The sequence below is a fragment of the Labeo rohita genome, chromosome 1 (assembly GCF_022985175.1).
Source record: "Labeo rohita strain BAU-BD-2019 chromosome 1, IGBB_LRoh.1.0, whole genome shotgun sequence".
Classification (NCBI taxonomy): Eukaryota; Metazoa; Chordata; class Actinopteri; order Cypriniformes; family Cyprinidae; genus Labeo; species Labeo rohita.
Genome location: NC_066869.1, coordinates 38,227,315 through 38,255,249, shown reverse-complemented (window position 1 = coordinate 38,255,249; position 27,935 = coordinate 38,227,315). Strand labels below are relative to the sequence as shown.

Sequence of the window (27,935 nt, the reverse complement as noted above, 5' to 3'; positions counted from 1 at the left end):
AACTCCTCCCTGCTGTGAGTGATGACGCGAGCGGCGCAAAACAGCTGACGTCACGCTCACACGGGTTGTTTTCTTGCGAGTCCGTGTACTTCAGACAACAGCTTAATCTCTCATAGTGTTATTAAAACGCACCATATCTTTTTTTAGCAGTCATAAGCGTTTCCTTTAGGTTTATTATTCACTCATATAAACGGCTGTTAGCTCGCTACAACACTGAATAGGGTCGTAGCTAATGCTAATGGTGGCGTTGGGTATTTCTTGAATTTCTGTTTCATTTCGTCAGGCCTCTTCAAACTGACACCGCTGAGAGATTCAAGCGTTTGTTTTCGTTTTGGCAGTCGAGAATGAACTGGATTTTCCCCCTGTCCAAGGGTTCTGGATCGATCCCTCCTCTGAACAGTTTACAGAAACAAAGACAGAGACAGATCGAGTCTCTCAAAGCTGCTCACTCCAAGTAAGTCTCACTGAATGGCAAACCTAGAGAGCCGAATACCTAGACAGCGTTTAGGTAATTTAGGATGGCAACAGAGAGAACGCTAGGATATAAGGCAGTCATACATAAATGAATTCTGTACATTATTTCAGCCTTGACAACACGTGCTCGGTGGTCTGATCAGAGAAACGAATCGTCTGGAAACCCCAATCTGCGTTGTTGTTGTTTGTGCGTGCGCGTTCACGCATGTGTTCTGGATGTGCTGTCCATGTTTCAGATTAAAGTATTAGGTATTCATAGTTTACTCCAGATCCCTTCTTACTCTACAGGACAGGTCTTAAATTAGTCGCACGGTACACTTGTTGTCATTTTTTTTAAACATACCGATAGAGCCATTTTGTTCCTGAGCAGGTTTAACTTCCTTAATTCTAAGTAACATTTTACTTATTCAGAGCACATGATTTTTGACCTATTTACACAATGGTGAGCTCATTAAAATCTGAACCACTTATATTTCACGTTTCTCATAGGAAACTGCCAATCTACACTACCAGTCAAAAGTTTATTTTTATTTTTTTAGATAAGTCTTTTCTGCTTATCAAGCCTGGATTTATTTGATCCAAAATAGAACAAAAGCAGTAATATTTTGAAATATTTTTACTATTTAAAATAACTGACTTTTATTTAAATATATATTAAAATGTAATTTATTCCTGTGATCAAAGCTAAATTTTTAGTATTGCAACTCCAGTCATGATTTTTCAGAAATCATTAAAATATGCTGATTTGCTGTTCAAGAAACATTTATTATTATTATTACGATTATCAATACTTAAAACAGTTGAGTACATTTTTCAGGATTCTTTGATGAATAGAAAGATCCAAAGATAAGCATTTATCTGAAATAAAAAGCGTTTATAACATTACACACTAAACCATTCAAAAGCTTGGAGTCAGTATTTTATTTTATGATCAAATAGGATGATAAAGACATTTATAATGTTACAAAAGATTTCAATTTCAGATAAATGCTAATATTTCTATTTAAGAAACCTGAAAAAAATAATATATGTACATATATATAATATTATTATTTTCAAATCAGAATATTAGAATGATTTCTAAAGGATCATGTGATTGGAGTAATGATGCTAACAATTCAGCTTTGAAATCAAAGGAATAAATTACATTTTAAAATATTTATAAAAAGTTCTTTTAAATAGTAAAAATATTTCAGATTTGTTCTGTTTTTGCTGTTCTTTGGATCAAATAAATGCAGGCTTGGTGAGCCGAAGAGACTTTTGACTGGTAAAATATGACTGTTTTCTAACATGTTTCCCCAAACACTCCCCCATCCTCCACTGGGATTGGCTGAGATTTACTAACACGTGGAGGCAGTGATATATTGTTAGTATTAAAACAAAATACTTAATTATTTGTCTGTGACTGAATCTGTACATGATGTCTTAATAGTATTGCAGAAATCCAGAAGGATGTAGAGTACAGACTTCCTTTTACTGTCAACAATTCTACTATTACTGTTAATATGTAAGTATATTTTGCATTATATGCATTTATATGAATACGTTTGCATGGTTTTGAGTGTGATCTAATCAAATTTGACATTTGCTGTCATTCACAGCTTGCTCCCACCACAGTTCCCTCAGGAGAAACCAGTGGTCAGCGTGTTTCCACCAGTAGGTCATCATTTAGTAGACAGTAACAATGGAACAATGGTTACCAGCCCACTCATAACTAATGTAAGTTTTTCATAATTTTCTATCAGTTTTGCAATATCTGAACGTGTCTTTGAAGTCAACATGATATCAAAATTATTCTTTCTTACTTTCATACATGTTCCTGGTCTTATTGTGCGATTCATCAGTTCACATATCAGAAAGTAAAAATGTTTGTCTTCATAATCTTTCATCAAGTGTAATAATTAGCTCTACTTTTGACTTCTTTTCATTTTCTGTGATGTCATCGTAGCCAGAGTTTCCCTATGTAGGGCAGACTTAAAATGTCTGTGGTTGGAGTATCAAATGATCATCTGCTAAACAGAACCAGCTGATAATTATTTCTTTTGATCTGATATGTGGCATCTCAACTTGCCAATCACACACAAACTGATCACTTTTTTATGACGCAAGACGTGAACCTTCTCACACTGTGCTTAGTGTAAAAATTTAAAAAGACAGAAAATGCTATTTATTAAAAAATAATTCAATATAAAATATGCAGCTATTATTATGAATACATTAATAACTCAACAAATAATGCGTAATTGAATTGTATATTTAATTTAATTACACATTTCATGATCCAGTTTATTCCTAAACCATAAAATCAGGTCACATGCTGTTTTGTGTTGACTTTGAACTGCGTAGCTATCTAGCATGTATTACAGAACACTACAGAAAAAGTTCCATAAGCTCAACCATTATACTTTTTTTTTTTTCTTTTCCACTCCAGTTTGGAATGCATTCAGATTTAGGCAAAGTTATTCAGAGTTTGCTAGATGAGTTTTGGAAAAGTCCTCCTGCCTTGATGTCCGGTCCCACTTTTCCTTAGTGAGTATTTTTCACCATTTTACCAGTAGTTAAATCATGTCTAACAAGGAAAATGTCTAATATGTGTTTTCGTTGTTATCTTCGTCTTGTGTCTCAGTATGTACAAACCATCGGGGATGCCTCCTTACCCAACTCAGAGCTTCCATTTTGTTCCTGCCTTCCCACCACAGGATGGTCAGCGGCCTATCGGCCCTGCCCCTGTGCCACATGCAGGGATGGAGCCTCAACAAGCTCCTCTGCGACCAGCAGCACCGGTTTATGGACTCATCACAGACCTTCCTCTTCCTGTACCAACTGCAGACTCACAGGTATCTAACAACCATTCAGCCAGTTAGTTTATTAAGATTACAGTTTCTGTATTTTTACACAGCTATAGATATTTTTGATGAAATCCAAGAGCTTTCTGATCCTGCATAGGCAGCAATGTAACTACCATATTCAATGGTCTACAGTATATTTAGAGACACTAGCACACATTTGCCTGTGGCTGAGTACTTGTGTTTTGAGAAATGTAAAAAGATTACTTGAGTTCTTGAGACTGCCACGTTTTTACATTTTGTTCACAATTTAAAAAATTCAAACCACATACAAATGTGTAATGGGTTGATTTGGTAGAAATCATGCTTTAAGTTCATTTATGATGTTCAGACTACAAAAGTAGGATTTGAGATGTTGTAAACAAATTAAAACAAAAACTTTTGGTAGTACATTTGCATGTAGCTTTATGTTTCGATTTTCTCTACCATCCCTGTAATCTGCTACATGTCTCAGTTAGACTAAAAACAAGGCCACAATACTTCTTTTACAGTAATCTTTATGTCTGTTTCTCACCACACGTAATATTAGGCATGATTTTGTAAATTAGGACATTATAAAAAAAATCGTATGACACAAGTTTGTGTTATGTGATACAAAGTCATAATTATGAGATGAAAAGCTGAAAGACTTGAGATAAAAAGTGTCAGTAATAAGGAAAAAACAACTGTGACTTTTTTTTGATATTATATGTATGATCCTTATCTCATAATTATGAGGTAGAATGTACTAATTTCGACTGTTATCTCATATTTATGACTTATCTCATATTTTGACTTATTAGGACTGACAATAATAGGCACTCAGACTAAGAGGTTACAGTTTTAACACTGTTAGTAAAGGCATCTTTTTTTATTTCTACCAAAAAGAAGTTGAAATTGAGATGAAATTATGTTAAAAATTAGGTCTTACTAAGTAAATATGAGATAAAAGTGGAAATTATGATAAAAAGATAAAAAGTCCCAATTATAACAGAAAATACATTTTTTGATACTATTTCATCTTTCTCATTATAACAGTTTGTCAACTTTGGTGTATCAAAACTATTACATACAAAGTCATAGTTATGAGTCACGTTTATGATATAAAACTGTCGTATCTTATAATTTCAGCTTTTTATTTCATAAGTATGCCTTAATATGTCATAATTGTAACGTTTTTACTTATATTTTTGACATTTTATGCCATAATTATGGTTGACCTTTCAACCATAAAATCAAAATATTGATAAAGTGGCCTTTAATGTTGTCCAGTTGAAGTTCTAAGCAATGTATATTACTAATCAAAAATAAAGTTTTACGGTAGGAAATTTACAAAAGGTTGTCATGGAACATGGTCTTTACTTAAATGATTTTTGGCATAAAAGTAAAACGATAGTTTTGACCCATGCAATGTATTGTTGGCTATTACTACAAATATAACCGTGCTACTTATGACTGCTTTTGTGGTCCAGGGTCACATATCACACTGAACTAAGCACTGAAAAGCCACTACAACTTATTAATCAGAATAGTCTTTTGCAATATATGAAGCGACATTCAATAATGGAGGACATTACTCATCCATTGTTTGAAAAAAGATGTCTGTCCAGTCTGATGCACATTCATCATGCTGTAACAGGCACAAAAGCGCTTTCTATTCAGTAAATCTGAAGCACAGAGTGGTGTGAAACAGGAACACACATTCAAGCCACAATAACCTTTAAATGCTCACTTTTGGTGTTCTTCTTATGCAGTCAGGTCTGAATGGACACATATACAAGATGCCTGAAATCCCAGATACATTTCCAGAACTGTCTGAGATGAGGTACAATACATTAAGCCTTGTTTTTCAAAATATACTAAAATACGTTTTATCCGAACACATGAATTTGACACATTATCTCATCTTTCTGGTGGGTTTGTCTGTTTGTACCCTCCTAGTAATTCTCAACTGAAGGACATGAGCGATCAAGATGACGTGCTGTTGGAGTTCTTCATGTGTCTGCCTCAGCTCAAACAAGTAACCTCTGACAAAGAGGAACTAGTCAACAACATAGTGGAAATGGCCAGTGAGTTTTCTGAGCGTACTCCAGTTTGAGCTAATTACTAACCTCTAGATCAGGGAATTTTCTTGTAAATAAATAATACATAGATCATTTGAATCAAGCTAGTCCTTAAAAATATAAACTCATACCTGTCACATCAGTGTTTTTGGAAGTTTGCAAATAATTGTGTCAATTTGTCTTTCTTGCAGAGAAGAACCTACAGCTCGAGCCTCAACTGGAAAACAAGAGACAAGAGATGTTGTGTAAAGTATGTTCTTTCACAAATACGGATACAAATACTTGGGTCTAAAAGTCTGTGCTTTAATTTTTAAATTCAACTTGCATAATAGTAGCATTTTTTTCACAATTGTGACCTTTAATGTGAAATCCAGGCTAAAGTCTCAAAATCTAATTACGAGATAACAATCATCGAAGATTGATTTCTTTAACTATGATTTCAATATTTGACATGGCCTTACTCAGTCAGTATAAAAGATATCAAGGTTACATTTTCACAGAATGTTCTACATTATAAAGGATGATTTATGTAAAAAAAAATTCCCAAAAATGACTTTAGCTGGGTTTTCACAGCCAGACTCACAATTTGTCTCAGACTTTTGGAGCCCACTGAATATTACAATATAAATTCTTGTCAATATCTATCAATTTAAGTATGCTAACAATTATCTGGTGTTTTATTTTCTGTAGTATGAACAGTTAACCCAGATGAAGTCTGTATTTGAAACCAAAATGCAGAGGCAACATGAGCTGAGTGAGGTAAAACATGCATGCAAAGAATTTATCATTCGCATCTGATTGTGACCAGACGTCCACTGGACAAGGAAGTGGAAAATATAATATTCTAGTATTTATCTGATCCAGTATTCAAAATTTCAAACCTCTTTTGAATACCTGTGTTGCGTTTGTTCATTTTCTGCTTCCATATTGTTTTTTTTTTTGTTTTTTTTGGCTCACGTTAACTGTTTAATAAACTAGACTAGACAAAATATGATTTAATTTATTTAATAAATTAATCATATTTTGGTATGTTACTAAAGTTTTCTGTTTTATATATTTTAAGATGTAGTTTATTCTTGTGGTTGCAAAGGTAAATTATTAGCAGCCATTACCCCACTCTTTATCGGTGCTTAATTATTATGAATTATTACTCAATTATTAATAGTTTGCTTTTTTTGCTGCATACAGATTTTCTTATATATCTCTTTGCTGTCACTTTTGATCAATTTAATTGTGTTCTTAATATATAGAAGTATTAATTTTTTTTTCTCTTCTTTTTTTTTTTTTTATTTATTTTACTTATAGGGTTACTCCACCCCAAAATGAAAATTTTGTTATTAATCATTTACCCCCATGTAGGTCCAAACCTGTAAATCCTCCTGTAAGGCACTGTCCTATTGACTGCCAGGCAAATACCACTGTCAAGACCCAGAAAAGTATGAAAGACATCGCCAAAATAGTCCATCTGCCATCAGTGGTGCAATCTGTATTTTATGAAGCGACGAGAATACTTTTTGTGCACAAAGAAAAAAAAACGATTTTATTCAACGATTTGTCTCCTCCGCGTGAGCGTAGCGCCATTTTGGAGAATATCCGCTGGACGCAAAGTGTGTATGCAGTTCTGTGTCAGCCGCACCGCACGGATACGTTTTCTACGTATATTTACGCTTTGAACGAAAACAGCGTATCCGGAGTACGCAGTTTGTGTCCAGCGCATAGTCTCTAAAATGGCGCTACGCTGACGCGAAATGTCGAATAAAACCGTTATTTTTTTCTTTGCGTACAAAAGTATTCTCGTCGCTATTTTGACAATGTCTTTCATACTTTTCTGGGTCTTGGTATTTACCTGGCAGTTAGTGGGACAGTCACGAGCCTCCCGGTTTCATCCAGTATATTTTAAATTACGTTCTGAAGATGAACGAAGCTTGTATGGGTTTAGAACGACATGGGGTAAGTGATTAATGACAACATTTTCATTTTGGGGTGGAGTAACCCTTTAACTTTTGAATAGTAGTCTGTCAGTGTTTCTACAAAAGTATAAAGCTGCACAACTGTTTACAAGATTGATAAAGTAAGAAATGTTCCGCATATCAGCATGTTAGTATAAATTCTAAAGGAAAATGTGACACTGAAAACATAAGTAATGGCTACTGAAAATTGAGCATTTTTTTAATATTTGCTTTGATTTTCCTCTTCCAGAGCTGCAGTCTGAGTGCACTGCAGGCCAGATTAAAGGTAGCAGCCCATGAGGCCGAAGAGGAGTCTGAAGAGACAGCAGAGAACTTCCTGGAAGGAAAGACAGAGATTGACGACTTCTTAGCCAGCTTCATGGAAAAGAGAACGGTATTAAAGCAATATTCCATATGAAACAACAAACAACCTCCAGCAGAAATTTATAGGCCAGTAGAACAGCACTACAGTTATACTGTTTTGAAATCCATGAATATTGGATCCAGATCCCATCAGAAGACATTCATTTGTTTGTCATCCAAAACTAGTTAGCATGATATTGATTTAACCTTCTTTTTCAGCTTTGCCATAGCAGAAGAGCCAAAGAGGAAAAGCTCCAGCAATGCATGAACACACATGGACAGTTTCCTACCACACATTAGATTGAATGTCCCAGAAAGGTAATTAACATTTACTAATGGTAAAAAAGTGTTATCAACTAAACAATTAAAAACAACATGTCATATTCTTTATCACAGGTTTGGGATCAATCTACCAGCAGATCGGTGGGCTTGAGACAAGCAGCACATCTTGTGGCCTACAGCCTTGATTGGGCAAACCTAGATACATATGAAAAAGAGATTTTGGCATCATGATTTAATGAAATCAAAGTGATTTTTGCACACAGTTTCCAAAAGTGTTAAGCTCCCCCTGGTTAAGTAGACCAGATGTGAGTACGTCTGGATGTGCCCAGTCTGGCTGTGACCCAGAGGCTGTAATCAGAGGAGAGCAATCTGTTCTTAATAGTGTTCAGAAACAGGCTGAGTTCTAAGCTTATTAGTTCAGTTTGACTTTATGTGACAAATGGGGTTGGGCCTTGTACGCACTTGAAGACGAATTTCAAAAAATGAAAAACAATGCTGCCGACAAAAAAAATACTGTATTTAATAATGTTGATAAAAGCCTTTATTATAATTAGACACTGTATTATATGTTTATTTAATTTGATAGGTTAATAAAACATTTAGAATAATCTGTGCTATGGCTGAAGTGTTGTTTTGCATCTTCTGTAACATTAATACTGTTAGACACCAGAGGTATATGCACAAATGTGTCAGTATTTATTTTTATGTTTTTGTTTATTTATTCTTTCATTCGTTTATTAATATTGCCCAATATTGCATATTTTATTGTGCTAATTTCCCCTAGTTTCACATTCAGATTATGTCTGACAAACATCTTTAAAAACACTAATAATTTAAGAATGTTGTCAAATATATATTCAGATCTGTAAACAAATATCCATTTATGTTTGGATGCTTAAATTCATCTGCGTAAAGAAAAAAAAATCACAGTTTTTCTGGAAAGCTTTTATACCTTGTGTTAGTTATAGTATAAATTAATAGGTATTAATCCAATACAATAACATTAACTAACATTTTCAAGAAAAAGAAAATCCTCTTTGTGTCAAAATAACAGGGACACAGCATGAGGGATAAAATAAATTATTTTAGTGTTTATTGTTTTTTTTTTAATATGTTGTGACAAAATAGTGTTCCATTTTAAATTTGGGCATTTATCAGTTATCAGCCATAAGATTAAAATAATTATTGGCTTATCAGCCAGAAATTTATGAGTACATCCACAAGAACTTGTGGTGAAATGTGCAAAGACAACTATATAAGTTGTTCATAAGTTGTCTTTATGAAGAGTATAAACACTTTGTAAATGCTCCTTTCAAAGCACCGCAGGGCCACGTTTGACTTGTTTGTCCAACAGCGGAAGACATGTTCAGGAAACCTATTTGAAAAAAATCATATTGCAGCTTCATTTAAAGCAGCTACACATTAAAAAAATTATGTTCATCAAAAATTGTAAAAACTGGCTCCAGATAGTAATTTTGTTTGCTGTTTGGCAAACACTTTATTGAGAGCATTTGCCTTAGAAATGTAGATATTCATATGTTCCAGACATTTAAAATCTGCTGTTGTTGCTAAAATGGTAATCACATGGTTGTGTGAGGGATTGATTGTCTACATGTCAGCGTATGCCTACAGTTACAGGAATGGGAAGTAAATGTAGTGTGGGTGCCATACAGCTCTTGGTTCCATAGCCTATGGTTCTTGTTTTCACATGTACAGCAAATTCTCATTATTTTTGTTTAAGATTTTCTAAACACACAGGTGGGAATCTGTAAGAAAAAAATAAAATAAATGAATGAAGGTAATTCCAACCTTTTATCTCATAAATCAGACTTTTTTTTTTCTCACAATTCAGACTTTTTTTAAAAATAATTTTAAGATATAAAGGTAGAATTATGAGATTGTGAGTAAAAAACAAACAAACAGAATTGTGAGATAAAAGTATTTTCTTTTAAATTCCATAGTGGGAAAAAAATAGCAAGATGTAAATTTAGAATTCTGAGAAAAATAATCAGAATTGTGAGAGAAAAAAAATAAGTTCTCAGTTTATATTACACAATTCCTTTCTCAGAAAAAAAAATAAATGTCATAGGGATCAAAAGTCTGAATTGTGAGATTTTTTTTTTTTTTGCTGTAAAGATGTAAAGTTAAAATTCTCAGACAAATTGAGTTGAGAAACAGAATTCTGAGGGGAAAAAAAAGCAAGATGTAAACTTAGAATTCTGATTATTTTTCAGAGAATTCTGAGATGTAAAGCCAGAATTCTGAGAAAAAAAGTCCATTCTCAGTTTATTTTACACAATTCCTTTCCTTTAATTGAAAACAATGTAAATATAACCTAAAAACATAACTCACAATCGCAAACAAAAAGTCTGAACTTTTTTTATTCCATGGCAGGGAAAAAATAGTGTAAACTTAGAATTCTGAGAAAAATAATCAGAAATGTGAGATGTAAAGTCAGAATTCTAAGAAAAAAGTCAGTTCTCAGTTTATATTACACAATTGCTTTTTCAGAATTTTAAGTTGAAGAAAAAAAAATAATAATATATTATTATAATTATAACTGTGAGATATAAACTGCAAGACAAAAAGTCTGAATTGTGAGATAAAAAAAAACTTTTTATTTAGAAAAAAAACAAGATGTAAACTCTCAGAAAAATATTTAGAATTGTGAGATGTAAAATCAGAATTCTGAGAAAAAAAATAGCAAGATGCAAACTTAGAATTCTAAGAAAAATTATAAGAATTGTGAGATGTAAACTCAGAATTCTTAAAAAAAAAAAAGAAGTAAATTCTCAGTTTATATTACACAATTCCTTTCTCGGAATTTTAAGCTGAAAACATTTTAAATATAACTTTAAAAATATAATTATGAGCTATAAAAAAAAAAAAAAAAATCACAATTGCGAGACAAAAACTGAATTGAATTAACTTTTTTTAATTCTGTGGTGGGAAAAAATGGCAAGATGTAAATTTAGAATTCTGAAAAAATAGTTGTAATTGTGAGATTTAAAGTCAGAATTCTGAGAAAAAAAGTCAATTCTTATTATATAATACACAATTCCTTTTACATTTCTCAGATTTAAGCTGAAAAACTCACAACTGCAAGACAAAAAGTCTGAATTGTGAAGTCTCTTTTTTCATGGTGGGAAAAAAATAGCAAGATGTAAACTTAGAATTCTAAGAAAAATAGAATTGTGAGATGTAAACTCAATTCTCGGTTGACGTTACACAATTTCTGTCTCAGAATTTTAAGTTGAAAAAAAAACAAAAATAAAAAACCAACAACAATATAATTGTGAGATATAACTCGTAAATGCAAGACAAAAAGTCTGAATTGTGAAATAAAATTACTTTTTCTTTATCCCATGGATGAAACAAGCTTCTGTAATTCTGGGTATCTCATATATGTTCTGTATATTAGTATGAGTAGTGTGCTAATATGTTCCAAAAAATAAATAAATAAAGACTGACAGCTTGAATGATCAGACAGTTTAACAAAGCTTAAAATACTATACAAGAAATAAAATTTCACTATAATGGAATAAGGTCTTATTGCCAGACCATCTTGGATATGTGTATTTGTTCACATACTTAAATATAAATTTACACACAGATTTAAAAAAAAATAAAATAACATTAAAAAAAACAGCAGTTCCCAGTTTGGTACCCGTTACTGTGCTTTTATCCCTCATTGTCACCAGTTCTGTTTTAGTTCAGCCGTTTGTTTTGACCACCTCGTCGTCTCCAGCACTAGAGGAGTGGCTGCTGAGGTCAGCCACACCTGACTCGAAATCACTGCAGGTTGAAAGGTCATCAGGGTCACCGTTCTTGGGTGGGGCTGCTAACTCTAGCGGCAGTGTGAAGGAAGGAGTGTGCTTCTCGCTTCTAGGGGTGGTGAAGTAGTCTAGAGGGCTGCCGAGTTCTCTCTCGGTTGGAATTGGACGGCGGACGCGTTCAGACAACTTGTTGGTCTTCCTCATCTCCCCTGAAATTTTCCTTTCCTTTAGTTGGGCAAGTCTCTGTGGAAAGAAGTTCGAAGAAGACAAGATTGGTGAGTTTTACATTGGTGCAGCAAAAAGAAGGAACAAATACAATTGTGTTGGGCTAATGTTTGAAATTAGAGAGACCGTACGTCCTCTTTATCCTGGCTGGGATTTCTAAATTGATTGGTCAATTATCTGCATGCTATTAGTCAAACTACTATAGGGACAAAAACAACAGGAAAACAAAGCCAAAGCCCAAACTTTTTTAGAGAAATAAAAAAAGCCATGTCCAGTAAAAAGAGAACATATGGTCACCCTATTGAAATGGAACTCTAGCATACTACATGGTATGTCATGTGTAATTCGGGAATGAATTGTGCACCCATCCTCAACTTGTGGATGTGTTTTAAAATGCTTGATGATACATATGGGATATTTATGCATGCATGTGTATGCCTTGTCCAGCGTCCGTCTCCCGCGGTACCTCCTGGTGGGTGCTAAGCTCCTCCTCCAATTGTTGTGACTCCTCCCTCACTGCGTTCAGGCAGTCGGCTGGAGACTGGTGTGAAGCCACACTTTTCTCTGCACGGCCGTACATCCCCTTCCAAAACCTACAACATAATTTTTTGGTTGATCAATCCTCTATTGCAAAAAAAAGGTTTCACTTTTTGAGGTCAAAAGTTTAGATAGACCTTGCGAAATCTGCAAAATGTTAATTATTTTACCAAAATAAGAGGGATCATACAAAATGCATAGTATTTTTTTTTTTGTTTAGTACTGACCTGAATAAGATATTTCACATAAAAGACGTTTACATATAGTCCACAAGAGAAAATAATAGTTGAATTTATAAATATGACCCTGTTCAAAAGTTTACATACACTTGATTCTTAATACTGTGTTGTTACCTAAATGATCCAAAGCTGTTTGTTTGTCCTGAACAGTTAAACTGCCCGCTGTTCTTCAGAAAAATCCTTCAGGTCCCACAAATTCTTTGGTTTTTAGCATCCATCTTTTCACACTAAGGACAACTGAGGGACTCATTTGCAACTATCACAGAAGGTTCAAACACTCACTGATGCTCCAGGAGTGAACACAATGCATTAAGAGCCAGGGGTGTAAACTTTTGAAAAGAATGAAGATGTGTAAATTTTTCTAATTTTGCCTAAATATCATTTTTTTTCTCCATTTAGTACTGCCCTTTAGAAGCTACAGAAGATACTTACATGTTTTCCAGAAGACAAAATAAGTTACATTTACCCTGATCTTCAAATTAAAAAAAGTTTTCACCCCCCAACTCTTAATGCATCGTGTTTCCTTCTGGAGCATCAATGAGTGTTTGAACCTTCTGTAATAGTTGCATATGAGTCCCTCAGTTGTCCTCAGTGTGAAAAGATGGATCTCAGAATCATACAGTAATTGTTGGAAAAGGTTCAAATACACCAAAAAATGCTGAAAAACCAAAGAATTTGTGGGACCTGAAGGACTTTTCTGAAGAACATCGGGCAGTTTAACTGTTCAGGACAAACAAGGGACTCGTTAACAACTATCACTAAAGAAAAAACAAAAAAAGCTGTGGATCATTCAGGTAACAACACAGTATTAAGAATCTTATTGAGGTCATCTTGTGATACTGTAACTCCAACCGTTTCACCATTTCTATTACCCCATTTGCAGTATTTCTCACAGTGACTGTCATGGCGGATGCCCAAATCCACTATAATTTTATAAATAATACTGTTTTTGTGTCACAGAATGTAGTTTTAAGAGATTTTAGGTGAGAACTATGTACTTGTTAAGACTTCAAATATGCAATTTGTTAATAAAGATAACATCTATTTGAAAATTTGCTTCGATGTTTTTGGAGATGTGAGCTCCAGGGCATCAGCAGCCATTCAGTGCTCAAGAACCCGCTGAGAGCAGCCTTACCTTGGCCAGTTCTTCTGAAATTTGCCACTGGCTCTATAGTGGTTAAACATGAGGTATAATTGGTTTCGGCTAAATCTAAAGGGCAGTCTTTGGTCTCTTTAATCTACTTTTTGTTCCAGAGCAAATAGTTTTGTCTATGTATCTGTTACATATGAAAATGATTTTGATTTGCCTTTAAATCAAAGTTATTTTTCTTGCCCCATTGGCAGATATTTTTTCGTTTTAAACAAAAACTAACAACATCTTGTTTCCTTTTTTACATTTACATACATTTTTGCAATGTATTCAGGTTTAGTCTCAAGTCTATTTCACCAACATTAAGTGTAATAAAATGGTTTAATAACATTTTTCTGAGCTCGTTTTAACAAGCAAAACTGATTCATTGATTTACTGATCCACTGTCACACAGCCACCAGGCAACCTTTTAATTTTTAAGACTACTTTTCTCCTAAAAGAGATTTGAAGAGGCTTTTTGATCAGGAACGTGGAGGCTGAGGGCCAAGTTCACCCATCTAAACATCTCAAAAGCAAAACGGCTTCTTTTCATATCAACAGTTATTTGTTGAACTTTTAAGCATACAGACATCTTTGTGATTGGATTAGTCTAAATTAAATCATTAAAAGTGAGATCACCCTAGTGACTGAGTCAAACGACAGCTCTTAAAAGTCTTTCTCACAAGTTCTCAAGTTCCCAAGTGCCTTGGTGGAAAATAGAAAATGAAGAAGTGTGTGTATTCCTTGTTTAATTCTCATTCAAAGAAATCAACACATTTTTCTGTTACCACACTGGTTAAAACCATGCACAAATGTGTCACTGCCAGCTATTTTGTATTCAATGTACTTTCACTTCACTTTCTCATTCTTACAGTATGGAGCTCTGTCTGAGTCAATTCTGAAGAAAGCATGACTATTATACAGTAAGAACGTGAAAAAAGTTTCATGATCGCATAGAGACTGCTATTCAGTTTGGCTGACTTACTTGAAACAGTAGGCAGTGGTGAGAGGTTTCAGAACACCCTGTGTCTGGCTGTGGTCTGTCCTGTATAGAGGGTTTGTGTATTCAGCCCTGTTCTCCCACAGGTGTGGCCACAAAGAGTGTGTTCGTTCTTGTAACCTGCATAGTTCACAAAGGAGACTGAATGAGTGAACTAGCACATAAAGGTACGAAACCAAAGTAGTCCAACAGTTAAAACAAGAAGTTACATTACCTTTTATTTGGAACTAGACTCTATATTAAGTGCAAAGCAAAACAAATCTTAACATTAAATGTTGATTGCTGTAGATGGTTAAGACTTAAAATGAATAAGCAGTCTAACCTGTTTTGTCATTTGTAAAATGTTTTGGATATTGCTTGAGAACAATTTTTAGAAGTAGGTATACTATTGACACATTTATCTGGTCCACTTTGCAGGTTATTCTGGCAATGAACTGCCCACTTAGATAGGAAAAGACCATCTAAATGACCATCTAAATACTTCTTGTTTTCACACACTCCCGCAGAGTTGATCGCAAGCACACGCGCCTAATTAGCCTGATTGCTCCTATTTTTGTCTGCTTACTGCCTTACCAGAGGCTTGTGTTAAAATAAGGTAAATAAAACCCCAATCTCCTCAAGATCCCGAAAAAGTCAGTTGGTGCTTCAGTTCACTCAGAGAATCTGTAAATCTCAGCTGTCAATCATGACGTCATGCTCCTGTTTTTAATAGCATCGCACAATTAAATAAAACCAAATTTATTTAAAGTGGTCATCGGATGCCCATTTTCCACAAGCTGATATTTATTAGGGTCTTAATGAAAAGTCTATAATATACTTTGGTAAAAATTCTCAATGGTTGTGTAAAACAACACCCTTTTTACCTTGTTAAAATCAGCTCTGCAAAAATCATCCCATTCTGAGGGACTGTTCCTTTAAATGCAAATGAGCTCGGCTTGCCCCGCCCCTCTCTTCTCTCTGTGGAGTGACGAGCCTGTTTACTTTAGCCACGTTTAGCTGCTAAACTTGCTAAGTAGCACGTTATTAGGAAAGGTGATCACAAAGAAGAAAAAAAAAAAAAAAAAAAAGCTTCTGCTGTAGGTGAAGCTGGATCACGTATGATTCGCACAAACAGACGGATTATGTAAATCGGGACTCGCATTCTCTTCACAAACAAACGTAATCCACTGCATCTTCAGCGGCTCAGATGTCGGGAGCAATGTAGGACAATTTTGAAGTTGGAGTAGAAAATGAGATGGGAGTTTTTCGACATACCCTAACTGTATTGAACCGGAATACAGAGTTCACGCAGAGCTAGACAAGACGAGTCTTTGGTTTTCTGGCTGGGTCTTTTTTGTGGACAACATCCACAAGTACATCTATAACATCTCAGTTCAAAAAGTAGCTGATTTCCATCAAAGCCATAACCTAGCTGTCAGCCTATATACTCTGATATGAATACATATATTTTTTTACCTCAAGTCTCTCCTCTCTTTCTGGCAATTGCCGATGAAGTTCCCGTACTGGCAGGAGTAGATATGTGTGTGTAGCTGTATGAGGAATCGCTCATTGAACTCAAACGCACAGGGAAACTGCTGCATTAGCTGCCACACGCACTCCAGAAACTGGTCCATGACTGGAGAAACCTCCTTAGGATCACTGTCAATGTGAGCGTACCTGTGGAAGATGTTATTAATAAATGAACATGTAAACAGTAATGTAGTTTACCATCCTACCTTTCAGTTATCGTCTGGCATTAGTAGACTTAGAATATGTTGGAGTCACTGTAAGCTTTTGCTGTATAGGAAAAAGCAGCTTAAGCATTCTTAAAAATTTATCTTTTTGTGTTCCACATTATGACCCTGGACCCTGGTCTTAAGTAGCATGGGTATATTTGTAGCAATAGCCAAAAATACATTGTATGGTTCTAAATAATCAATTTTTCTTTTATGCCAAAAATGGTTAGGATATTAAGATCATGTTCCATGAAGATATTTTGTAAATTTCCTACCATAAATATATCAAAACTTAATTTCTGATTGCTAAGAACTTCACTTGAACAACTTTAAAGACGATTTTCTCAATATTTAGATATTTTGCACCCTTAGATTCCAGATTTTCCAAACTATACATCAATGAAAAACTGATTATTCAGCTTTCAGATGTTGATAAATCTCAATTTTGAAAAATTGACACTTATGACTGCTTTTGTGGTCCAGGGTCACAACTGACTGTGTAACATTTTACAATTGGAGTATAGAGAGTAACCCAAAGCTTAGAGACGCAGAGTCTAACATTGTATACTGCAAGACGGATGGTTTAGTCACAGTATTTTTTTATGGATTCAGGAATGAGCGATTTCTTGTCTTGCATGTTATCCACACACAGTAGAGGAGATTCACAGAAAGCTTTAATTCAATTATGCAATTCAATGAATTAAAATTAACTGCAAGTTGTACGTGGTGTCCAACATGTGAGACCAAAAACTTGCAAATTAAAATGAAAAACACAACATTTTAATTTGTGTGTAAAAAACACACCTGTGGGAAAACTTGTGTCCAAATGACACCCAGTCCTTCTCAATCAGAACCTATAAGAAACAGACTTGTGTTCAAATATAGACAAAACCATAGCACGGTTTTAAAAATGGATGAGTAAACGTGAAACGGATCAGTGATCAGTGAAGTTTTTATTACCATCAGTCCTTTGATAGTTCTGTAGTATGGATCAAGCAGTACACTAGCCACCGAACAGGCCTGAGCTGTTCTGTCCCACCCGTCCGAACAGTGTACTAAAACACTCACTCCATCCTCCGCCACTGCCTGACAACATAGATATGAATGTAAGAATACACGTGTGATTATATCAATTATATTGTACTTATACTTAGGTTTTCTACTTGACGTAATAATGAAACATTTTTCAGACAAGTATTATCAATGAATTTCCATGATTTTCCCATGTCTTTTCTAATCACTTGTGATAACAGAGCACAGCTTTTAAAATCATCTGTAAATAATCTTGCCTTTGCAATGAAAACTCCAGCATCAAGTACAGCTTTGATGTGTTTTAGCCACCCAGAGTTCTCCAGACCCCATAGAAAATCACTCATGGAGGGAGCTGTGAGTTCACCAACTGTGAGACAGAAAAGGTTCATTTTTCATATGGACAGCAAGTGACCACCATCTGCCAGTATGAAAGTAATAAGAATTAATGTGTACCATCTATAAGCTTTTGTTGGCTGTTCCTCATGACATGGATGTTCTCTATGCCAATGAACTGCAGTTTTATATTAGTGTAATGGTCTTCATTCTCGTACCCCTTCCCTGCAGCACGATTAGCCATGGCATTTAGCTGGAAATAGTTGCAAACAATGTTTCAAAGTCACAATACTTTTGGTATTTATGATTATTTACAAGATATCAACAATATATAACAGTATAGTATATTACAGTAATGATAACTTCTTTAAGTTTTATGCAAACCAAGCCAAAACCAACAATATTTCAAGATATAAAAATGAAAATATAGGCTACTACATGTAGCCTATACAAAAATCAATACTTTTATTCAGTGAGGATGCATTAAGTGGCCAAGTACCTTGATACAATTAAAAATTAAATAAATAAAATAAATAAATAATAATAATAATAATGTGTGTGTGTGTGTGTGTGTATGTGTAAAAATGCTGTTCTTTTCTATTTATTAAATAAAGTGAAGTTCATTGTTTTTTGGTTTTTTTGCAGAAATAAATCAGAGTTTGTACAGATACTGTACAATGAAATTCCAGGACTTTTCAAGCACTACTTTTTTGATTTATTAATCAGAGATCTCACTTATCAAACAATGTCTTTCATTTCTAAAAAAACTGAATTAGTATACTACATAAAAGTAGTATACTACACTTTTACTATAGTAAAACCACTGTTAATTTGCTTGAGGGATTTGTATTTTTGTATACTTTCTTTCTTTTTTCTTTTTTTTGTGTTTTTGTTTTTATAACTGTACAGCATTAATAGTTTGATGTTTTCTACTGTTCAAGAAAAAAAAATCTGGAAATTGCTCCGAAATTCTGATCTAAAACAAATGATTCGCGAACCCGCATCGAAGTTCCGATCTAAAGCAAACAATTGGCGAACCTGCTCTGAAGTTCTGATCTAAATCAAATGATTCATGATCCATGCTCAGACGTCCCGATCTGAATTTGATTTAGATCGAGACTTCAAATCGTGCATGGCCAATCATTTGATTTTAATGATTCAGTTTGCTAAATGATTTGAACCCGTTCTGATCTAAATCAAATGATTTACGATACGTGATCTAATTGGAGCACTTCAAAACAGTCATTACATGCTTTTTAAAATTGTTCAAAGCAATGTTGAAATTCGAAAATTAATGGCTCTTTTAATTTGATCTGATTTTTGCTAGTGAATCACTTGAAATGAATGAAGTCACGAGTTTGAATCAGTTGGAGCGGTTCCAGCGTAAATGACTCAATTGATTTGGTTCATCTGTTCCTCTTTTTGCATCTTTAGCCATGATACACTACTTGCTTAGTTCAATTGTTTTCTGACATTAACAGAAATAAGTGAAAAAGTTATGTTTTTGAATTGCGTGAAAAGATATGTGCTTGATAAAATGAAACACTTACTTCATAGCTACAAATTCAAGTACTTCAAGCACTTTAGGCACCTTGTACACACCCTGATAAATGTTATAAAAACACATTAAATATATATATTTTTTTTAATTATTATTATTATTATTTCACAATATTACTGTTTTTGCTGTATATTTTATTAAATAAATGCTGCCTTGGCGAGCATAAAAAAAATTATTTGATAAACACTGAAAAATTATGCTGACCCCAAACTTTTTAATGGTAGCGTATACTTGTATAAATCTGATGACTTTCAAATGATCTCATCTAAATCTAAAGTTTGCCCAACCTGTTCTTCCCCTTATTTGTTTTTGTGATCTCTCACCTTTGGCCTTGTGTCCACCACATACATGAACTCGCTGACGGGGTTTGACTTCATAATGGCCTGCAGCAACTGCTCATCATCTGAGGAGCGTGCACTGAAACCTGAAAGAGGCTGACTGCTCCGACAGATTGATGCCTAGAAAACCAATGGTGTAAGATTTTGGTGAAAACAATAAAAAAAAATGGTTTAATATATTAAGCTTGATATAAACAGTATAAGTCTGCAACGAGTTGATCTTGAGTTCAAAGGAGTGCCGTTATTTTTGCACTTACGCTGGTGTCTCTGTGGAAGTAGGAGAGAACAGGAAGACGGCCTCGACTCCGGAACTTGGCACTGCCCACAATGACAGCAGGAGAAGCTGATTTTGGCACAAACAGCTCTGACGGGTAAGTGTCACACAACTGCAATCAGAATATTCTGATTAGAACTATTGTTTTACATTTTTATGGTCAACAGTGGCCCTGTTCATTAAGTAACACACATTCCAGTGCTTTTTGTGCAAGATTCATTGAAAATTCATTAAAATATAATAACTTGCTCTTCCTCTGAAGCAACTTTTCTTTCTTGCTGACTTCACAAATCCCTTTCCATCAGCTCTAAAAAAAAATGACCAAGCAATGATATACAGTTAAAGTCAAAAGTTTGCATACACCTTGCAGATTTTTTTTTGTGACAGTCGTTCATAAGTTCCTTGTTTGTTCTTCACAGTTAAACTGCTGGCTGTTCATCAGGAAAAATCCTTCAGGTCCCACAGTTCTTTCATTTTTCAGCATTTTTGTGCATTTCAACCCTTTCCAACAACGACTGCATGATTTTGAGATCCATCTCTTCACCCTGAGGACAACTGAGGGACTCATATGCAACTATTACAGAAGGTTCAAATACTCAGTATCAAATAATCAGTACTAAATGGGGAAAAAAAAAAAATCTGATATTTAGGCAAAATAAGAAAAATGTACACATCCTCATTCTGTTCAAAAGTTTACATACCTGGCTCTTAATGCATCATTTTTCCTTCTGAATCATCAGTGAGCGTTTGAACCTTCTGTAATATCTGCATATGAGTCACTCAGCTGTCCTCAGTGTGAAAAGATGGATCTCAAAATCATACAGTCATTGCTGGAAAGGGTTCAAATACACAAAAATACTGAAAAAAAAAAAACCCAAAGAATTTGTGGGACCTGAAAGATTTTTCTGAAGAACAGCAGGCAGTTTAACTGCTCAGGACAACTATCACTAAAAAAACAAACAAAAAAAAACACTGTGAATCATTCACGTAACAACACTATTAAAACTCAAGTGTATGTAAACTTTTGAACAGGGTAATTTTTAGAATTTCAACTATTATTTTCTCTTGTGGACTATATGTAAACGTCTTTTATGTGAAAAATCTTATTCAGGTCAGTACTACATTAAAAAAAATGCATTTTGTATGATCCCTGCAAGGTGTATGTAAACTTTTGACTTTAACTGTTTTCTTTTGTAGAAGCCACATTTTTTACAAATCATGTTTAATAGCCAAACTCCTGGTGAAGAACTGCACTACCCATAATCCTTGAAAGACATCCAGCAACAAGAGTACTCACTTACTTACTACAGAGAAACATAAAATAACTATTTTCCGATTTACGTTCCATAGAAGAAAGAAAGTTATTTAGTTTTGGAACTACATGAAGTCAAAAGGCATAAACTCAAACACTGATGACCCTGAGCATGAACAGCCATTTGAGCAAATACTTACTCTGTACTCATGATTAGCTGCCATGACATGCCAGAGGTTGCTGGGTATCCCCATTCGACTGAATTCTGCCTTCAGGTCGATGAAGCCCCATGCCTTTTCCCTTAACTCTTTATCCAGGTTGGGGTTAAAAGAAAAGCAAAACAGCTCTCCATAGCGTTCTGCAAAAAAAAAACAAAAAAAAAACCTTAGTGAACAGGAGACATTAGTAAAAGTTAATGAGTGTGTAGCTCTCATGGGTGAAACTCACAAAGCTGCACAGAATGTGCTCTGACGTCGTCTGAATTTCACAGACAGTGTTTCATAATGAACTTTGATGCCACAGCTAAGACCTTGCACTGTCTAAGCAAAAAAGACATAGTGTTTGCTTTCCACAGAAGAAAATGTAAATATATGGATCATTATTTATGCTTCGCTAAATCATATGCGAGTAAAATTGTAAACCCTGATGGTCTTTTGTCTAGGATATTGTGCACATCGCTATACGTATATGCCATATTTTATAGCTTACAATTAACTTGGTTTCATCATGTGGCATTCTGTTTTACCACCTGTATTATTTTTGTGTGTTTTTTTTCAGTATTTTAAGATACACCACAGATTTTTATATTATCATTGTATAACTTTTAGTTAAATGTAAAATCTACAGCCACAGTCACATATTTTGATATACTTTGACAGACTTTCTGATCATGAAAAAAAAAAAATAAAAAAAAATCTATAAACACTCTAAATCACATTTTAATGAAAAATGATAGTAAGATGAATGAAAGCCAGCAACACTCCGACAGCAACACGTTTAGCATTTACAGCTCTTTAATTTTTGTTTGTTTTACTTCACCTGGGCGTGAAAGTCGAGTGAGGGAGGCCACTACATCTAAACAGTCCTTCTCTTGTGGGATCAGCAGTCGGTAAATATGGAAGTTCTTGCAGCGGATAATGACAGGACTTCCTGATGGGTTTGTTGGGAGTCTTTCCACATTGTAAACCAAACTGTGCAGAACCTAGCAGAGCAGGAGAGATCCTTAGTCGCTGTGAAACTCTCGATTCATATTCATATTTTTAGAACCTTCTTGTTTAGACATAAAGATGTACCACAAAGTCCTAAACAACTGAGATAAAACCAAATAAAGAATTAATAACTCAAATTACGGTATAATATCACCAGATAATAACTTAATAATTCAAATTATTTAACAAATTAACAAGTGATAACAGATTATTGCAAGTATATTCAGTCTTATTTGTTTAACAGTTTTTTTATTTTATCAAAAAAAAACAAAAAACAGAAAAACAGTAATATTGTGAAAAATTTTTACAATTTAAAATAATGGTTTTGTATTTGAATATACTTCAAAATATAATTATTTCTGTGATGCAAAGCTTAATTTTCAGCATCATTACTCCAGTCTTCAGTGTCACATGATCCTTCAGAAATCAATTTAATATGCTGATTTGTTATCAGTGTTGGAAACAGTTGTGCTGTTTAATAGATTTTTTTTGGATCTGTGATACTTTTTTCAGGATTCTTTGATGAATACAACATGTAAAAGTACAGCATTTATTTTAAATAGACAACTTTTCTAACAATGTAAGTCTTTACTATCACTTTTTATTTTAAGCATTTATTTTAAATAGACAACTTTTCTAACAATGTAAGTCTTTACTATCACTTTTTATCAATGTAACACATCCTTGCAAATTAAAAGTATTAATTTCTATTAAAAAGAAAGAAAGAAATAAAGAAAGAAAGAAAAATTACTGACCCCAAACTTTTGAACAGTAGTGTATATTGTTAAAAAAGATTTCTATTTAAAAAAAAATGCTGTTCTTTTTTAACATTTCATTCATAAAAGAATCCTGAAAAAAGTATTACAGGTTCTAAAAAATATTAAGCAACACTACTGTTTTCAACATTGATAATAAATCAGCATATCAGAATGATTTCTGAAGGATCGTGACACTAAAGACCGGAGTAATGACTAAAGAAAAATCAGCTTTGCATCACAGAAATAAATTCTGTTTTTGAATATCTTAAACTAGAAAACTATTATTTTAAATTGCAGTAACCGTTTTTGTCTGATTTTTTGATCAAATAAATTCAGCATTGATGAGCATAGATTTACTGTGTTTCCTCTAAATTTACCAAAAAAAAAAAAAAAAAACAAAAAAGGAGGAGGAAGCTTGGTTGTCTGCACGAAAGGGTTTCAATTCCTACCCAGGTCTCTTTGCGGGCCTCTGAGTTCTCTACAAATATAGTGTGAGTAGAGGAGAGGTATAATGTTCCCACAGTAGATTTCCTGGGGGTCAGTCTATCAATCATACGCACATTTTCCACCTGGAAGAAAACAACAGTATTTTTTTTTTCTAAAAACCAACCTTGTGATGTACATTACATGTTGTCAGTTGTAAAGGGATGTTAATTATTTTGCAATCATAACAATGAGCTTCTCTTTTTCCTCAGCTTGACATTATTCTAAAACATTCATGTAGTAATTATGAAATGAAGGACAGCTAGGAACAGATCAAGTATGTACTTATCTTAACCTTAATTACTTCGCCCTTGAATACATTCAAATCATAAAATATCATACCAAAAGGCATGCAATTAAAATTAAATGGTAAGATCTGCTGAGTCTTATGATGAATCGGTAGTGCTGAGGATGAACCATTATTCAGATCTTGTTACAAGGCACTGGATGAAGGAAGATGGGGGTTGCATTGTGGCCTATCACTGGGCATATTGTGTCAAACCATATATTTGACAGAAAATTCATTCGGTGAACAAATATTTCGATTTTCCACAAAACATATGTTATTCAAAACGAAACCAATCTAGAGAATGAACGCTGTATTGCGTGCCTTAATTAAATACTCGGACATAAATGGCATCAGCAGTACCTTTGGTGTTCTGATGTGCTCCATCCTAGAGACGCCTGTCCAAATGATGCGCAGAAAATTAATCCGAACCGACCGGGGTATCGGGTCTTTTTCAGATCAGAAGAACAGAGCAAGTCGTCGCATGCTGGTTAAAAGAACATCATTAGATAATAGGATGTCCAGCAGGTACTGTAATTCAAGCCATGGTTCTGGTCTAAGTGCGGAGATCCGCCGTGCGCTCAGACTGGTACACGGTGGACAACACAGAGCGCACAGGCACACTACAAATCCTACTATGGCGAAGGCTTGGCTCATGAATATTAACTAAATTGTGTGACGTCGACCTAATAGCTCTCGGTGATTGGTTGGAAGGCAGACAATGATAGGTGTGCTCTAGTCAGAGGGCGAATTAACGATTCTCACTTTGAGAAAGGTTTGGTTTATTCATTTTAATGAAGGTACGTGAGTGGACGCTTCAGGAAGGTAACCGAGTAACGTCACAAAGAGCGGTGTAATATTTATAACGCAGTCCCTCACCATAGTAGGATTCGAATTTCGCATTACCTTGGATTATTTCACAACAGCGCATGCGCAAGCATCTCTGTCTCCCTAGATATTGAAATATACGCTATCGCCCTTGAAATGAATGAACACTAAGGACAAAGTGATAACGTTAAATAATAGTTGTATTTTAAGAGAGACCCTATAGAAGTTATTGAATAAAGATCTACATCAATTGCATTTGTATTGATTTATTTTGTTTTGTTTTTTAAACAGTATTTCAGTTATAATGATTCGATAATGTAATTAACATTTAAAGCTGATTTCCAGTCACACGATTCAAAGAATCAATCACAGGGCTACAATGGCTGGTCACACAGTTTTGCCTTCTATCATGTGATTTTAAGGCACGCAGTATTGCTGTTGCATGTACATTTTGTAATATGTGCCACATGTTTCACAGTTTAACGTCATTTCACAGTGGCGAATTGTCATATGACACATTTCCAACATTTACTGTTTTTTATAGAAAAAAATTAGGATAATGTTGTTTCTGTAGATGCAACATTTATCCAGGAGGTGGCGATAAATTACCGCCGTGAAATACTATTTTTGAACCGTGTGGCGAGTTTATACATGCAGACCCATTGTTTATACGCACTCTATATGTGGCAACGTTTAACTTAACATTTGAAAAATTATATTTAAAAAAAAAAAATCTTATGTCTTTTCAGTAAAGAAGTCTGAGATTTCGGCTACAGTTTATGATAACCGAGATTAATATTTTTTTACAAACACAATTGTGCACAATCAATGATGTTTTAACTGTTTTTAAAATTACATTTTTAAAATGAATTCCATTTTTCTATTTAAATAAACATTAACTCACGATCTGTTGGTGAGGTTATGTAATCTCTGTCCCTCCCATTCACTTTGATCAGTGTCAGAGGAGGTGCTGCTTGGCGTTTATAAACAAAACTGAATTCTTTTCGTTGAGTTTACATCTTTACTGATTTTATGACTGTGCAGATTAATTCTTGTCAGGCAAATTTCTCCCACCCAATTCCTTTACTATTTACTACCTTTACATTTATGGGACAGTACAACTGGTAATAAAACCGCTTTGCTCAGCACTGGAAAAGTGGGACATCATATAGGTTTATGTAACTGACCTTCAGAGTCTGGCATGTCCTTCTTTGTAACATTTGGATTATGGATGTTTGTGTTAAATGTTTAATACATTTTCAGAGTTATATTTTTATTTATTCACTCACTCATTCACTTATTTATTCATTTATTTATTGACGTTTATTGAAGTTTTTTTTTTTTTTTTTTGTCAATTAGCTTTTAATTAACGAAAAAAAAATCTAATTAATAAAATACAGCTACATACATTATGAACACCTTGACCTTTTTCAGTATCCATTAATGGATTCGTTCATATCAGATAATCTTAACGTTTCATTTTATGATTGTTTATTGTTTTCATGGAGGCTCGGATTAACTTTATTAAGAAGTTCATAGTAAATTTCTTTGAAATGAACATTAAGGGCGTACTCACACTTATAATAGCAGTAGTTTTATTATAGTTTTACAGTATTATTCTCCTCAGTTAAAGTAGACCAAGCATACGGCAAAATATGTTATGGTCACCCACACACGTTCTTAAATAATAATAATAATAATAATAATAATAATAATAACTATATTTAAGAAGTTGGTTTTAAATTGCACAAAGTGCGTCGAAATAATTGTAGCAGTTCGATTTAAGCAGTAGGCGGGACTAACATGCAAGCGATGCCATTGGCTACTGCTCACCTGTCAACTGTCAGCGGGTTGATTTCAGCAAATCGCAATACCGAGATCAACGCTGACAACGGCGATTAATATTAATGAGTCCAACAGAGACTGCATTAACGCGGCACAGTATATGACATGACAAGCCTGATATAAGACTGTGAAAAGGTGAGAAGACGAGCGAAAAAAATCGTCTTTGACTACTATTGTAAGTTAGTGATGTTAAATCAAACTTTTATAGTGTTCTTAACGTTAATCTCTGAACTCACAAGCAATTCTCTAAATTTTGCTTAATTTACAAAAAATATTCACTTTCAGATTCGCCTCAAACTCACGCCATTGGTTGACCCAATGTTTCTGTGTCCAGCTGGTCAATAAAGCCAGTGTTTGTACTTTTCAAGGTAATCAACATACAGATAGTTTGTTTAGTTGTCTCAGAAAATTCAGCTTAGGAAGTGCCTGTGCTTTGTATGCAGTTTTAAGAAAATACATCAGCTCAGGCGCCAGTCATTGGAACTGCCTGTAGGCCAAGATGGAGTGCTTGCTGTGGCAGTATCTTTTCTCTGTCACTCTGCTTTAACAAGAGCTGACAAGTAACAGAGCATAGTTGCTTACACTTGATCTTCTCTTGGTCATTCTTTTTTTTTAGTGATGTAGAAAACTAAAAGGCTTTGAAGAGTATTTTTAAATGCATGTACACTACAATAAAAACATATAATATAAAATATTATTATGGTATAAAATGCAAAGCTGAATTTTTATCGTAATTTTATTTGGTCTCATTTTATGCTGTTTTTGTCTTCGGGGTTTTTTTTTATTTTTTTTTTTTTTTGGGAAAACTGAACAATAAGTATGTTGTTAAACAACAATACAATTCATTGAACGCACTGTACTTCTGTCCCTCACAGACTTGTTTTCATTCCAGTCCAAAATTAAACATGCCGCTACCCAGACTAAGGGATATTATAATGTGTGTAGGATGAATTCATGTAAATTGGACCAGATAAGTTTGGAATGTCAATTTTACTGTAGTTATTTAAGATTCAATAAATGGTCTGTAAGTATTCTTTTCCTTTTCTGGCATGTAGAACCTGATTTTAATGTGTTTGCTCAGGACGAGGTTGGGAAAAATGTGTCCTGTCCATCCTGACGTTCTAATTTTTAATTATAAGGTTAATATATATTGTAGTAAA

The 27,935-nt window shown here is 34.2% G+C and overlaps 2 protein-coding genes across 3 annotated transcripts; one reads left to right on the top strand and one right to left on the bottom strand.

Moving 5' to 3' along the window:
• Positions 1-24: 24 nt before the first annotated feature.
• Positions 25-10,019, top strand: vps37a (VPS37A subunit of ESCRT-I). The gene is made up of 12 exons (XM_051101080.1): positions 25-454; positions 1,907-1,981; positions 2,076-2,193; positions 2,906-3,003; positions 3,101-3,311; positions 5,054-5,124; positions 5,241-5,368; positions 5,554-5,612; positions 6,053-6,121; positions 7,562-7,705; positions 7,894-7,992; positions 8,071-10,019. Exons 1-11 carry the CDS (start codon positions 345-347, stop codon positions 7,972-7,974), a joined length of 1,164 nt encoding a protein of 387 aa, XP_050957037.1. The 5' UTR covers positions 25-344; the 3' UTR covers positions 7,975-7,992; positions 8,071-10,019.
• Positions 9,426-24,731, bottom strand: mtmr7b (myotubularin related protein 7b). 2 transcript variants are annotated; one of them, XM_051099419.1, is made up of 14 exons: positions 24,466-24,730; positions 23,783-23,902; positions 22,406-22,568; positions 21,568-21,725; positions 20,099-20,227; positions 19,827-19,961; positions 18,063-18,195; positions 17,867-17,976; positions 17,538-17,663; positions 17,382-17,431; positions 16,318-16,518; positions 14,848-14,982; positions 12,424-12,550; positions 9,426-11,975 (listed from the first exon to the last, which is right to left on the bottom strand). In XM_051099419.1, the coding sequence occupies exons 1-14, from the start codon at positions 24,487-24,489 to the stop codon at positions 11,670-11,672; spliced, it is 1,917 nt and encodes a 638-aa protein (XP_050955376.1). In that variant the 5' UTR covers positions 24,490-24,730; the 3' UTR covers positions 9,426-11,669. The 2 variants fall into 2 exon arrangements, with proteins under 2 accessions (XP_050955376.1, XP_050956185.1); XM_051100228.1 differs by having other exon boundaries at positions 11,763-11,975; positions 12,396-12,550; positions 24,466-24,731.
• Positions 24,732-27,935: the final 3,204 nt, after the last annotated feature.

Excerpts from the sequence above, each read along its gene's own strand:
- mtmr7b (XM_051099419.1), bottom strand. The coding sequence starts at position 24,489 with ATGGAGCACATCAGAACACCAAAG. Across the intron at positions 23,903-24,465 it reads AGCACATCAGAACACCAAAG|GTGGAAAATGTGCGTATGAT; the intron begins GTACTGCTGATG and ends GTTTTCTTCCAG. Across the intron at positions 19,962-20,098 it reads ACTTCCACAGAGACACCAGC|GCATCAATCTGTCGGAGCAG; the intron begins GTAAGTGCAAAA and ends TTGGTTTTCTAG.
- vps37a (XM_051101080.1), top strand. The coding sequence starts at position 345 with ATGAACTGGATTTTCCCCCTGTCCAAGGGTTCTGGATCGATCCCTCCT. Across the intron at positions 5,369-5,553 it reads CAACATAGTGGAAATGGCCA|AGAAGAACCTACAGCTCGAG; the intron begins GTGAGTTTTCTG and ends TCTTTCTTGCAG. Across the intron at positions 5,613-6,052 it reads GACAAGAGATGTTGTGTAAA|TATGAACAGTTAACCCAGAT; the intron begins GTATGTTCTTTC and ends TATTTTCTGTAG.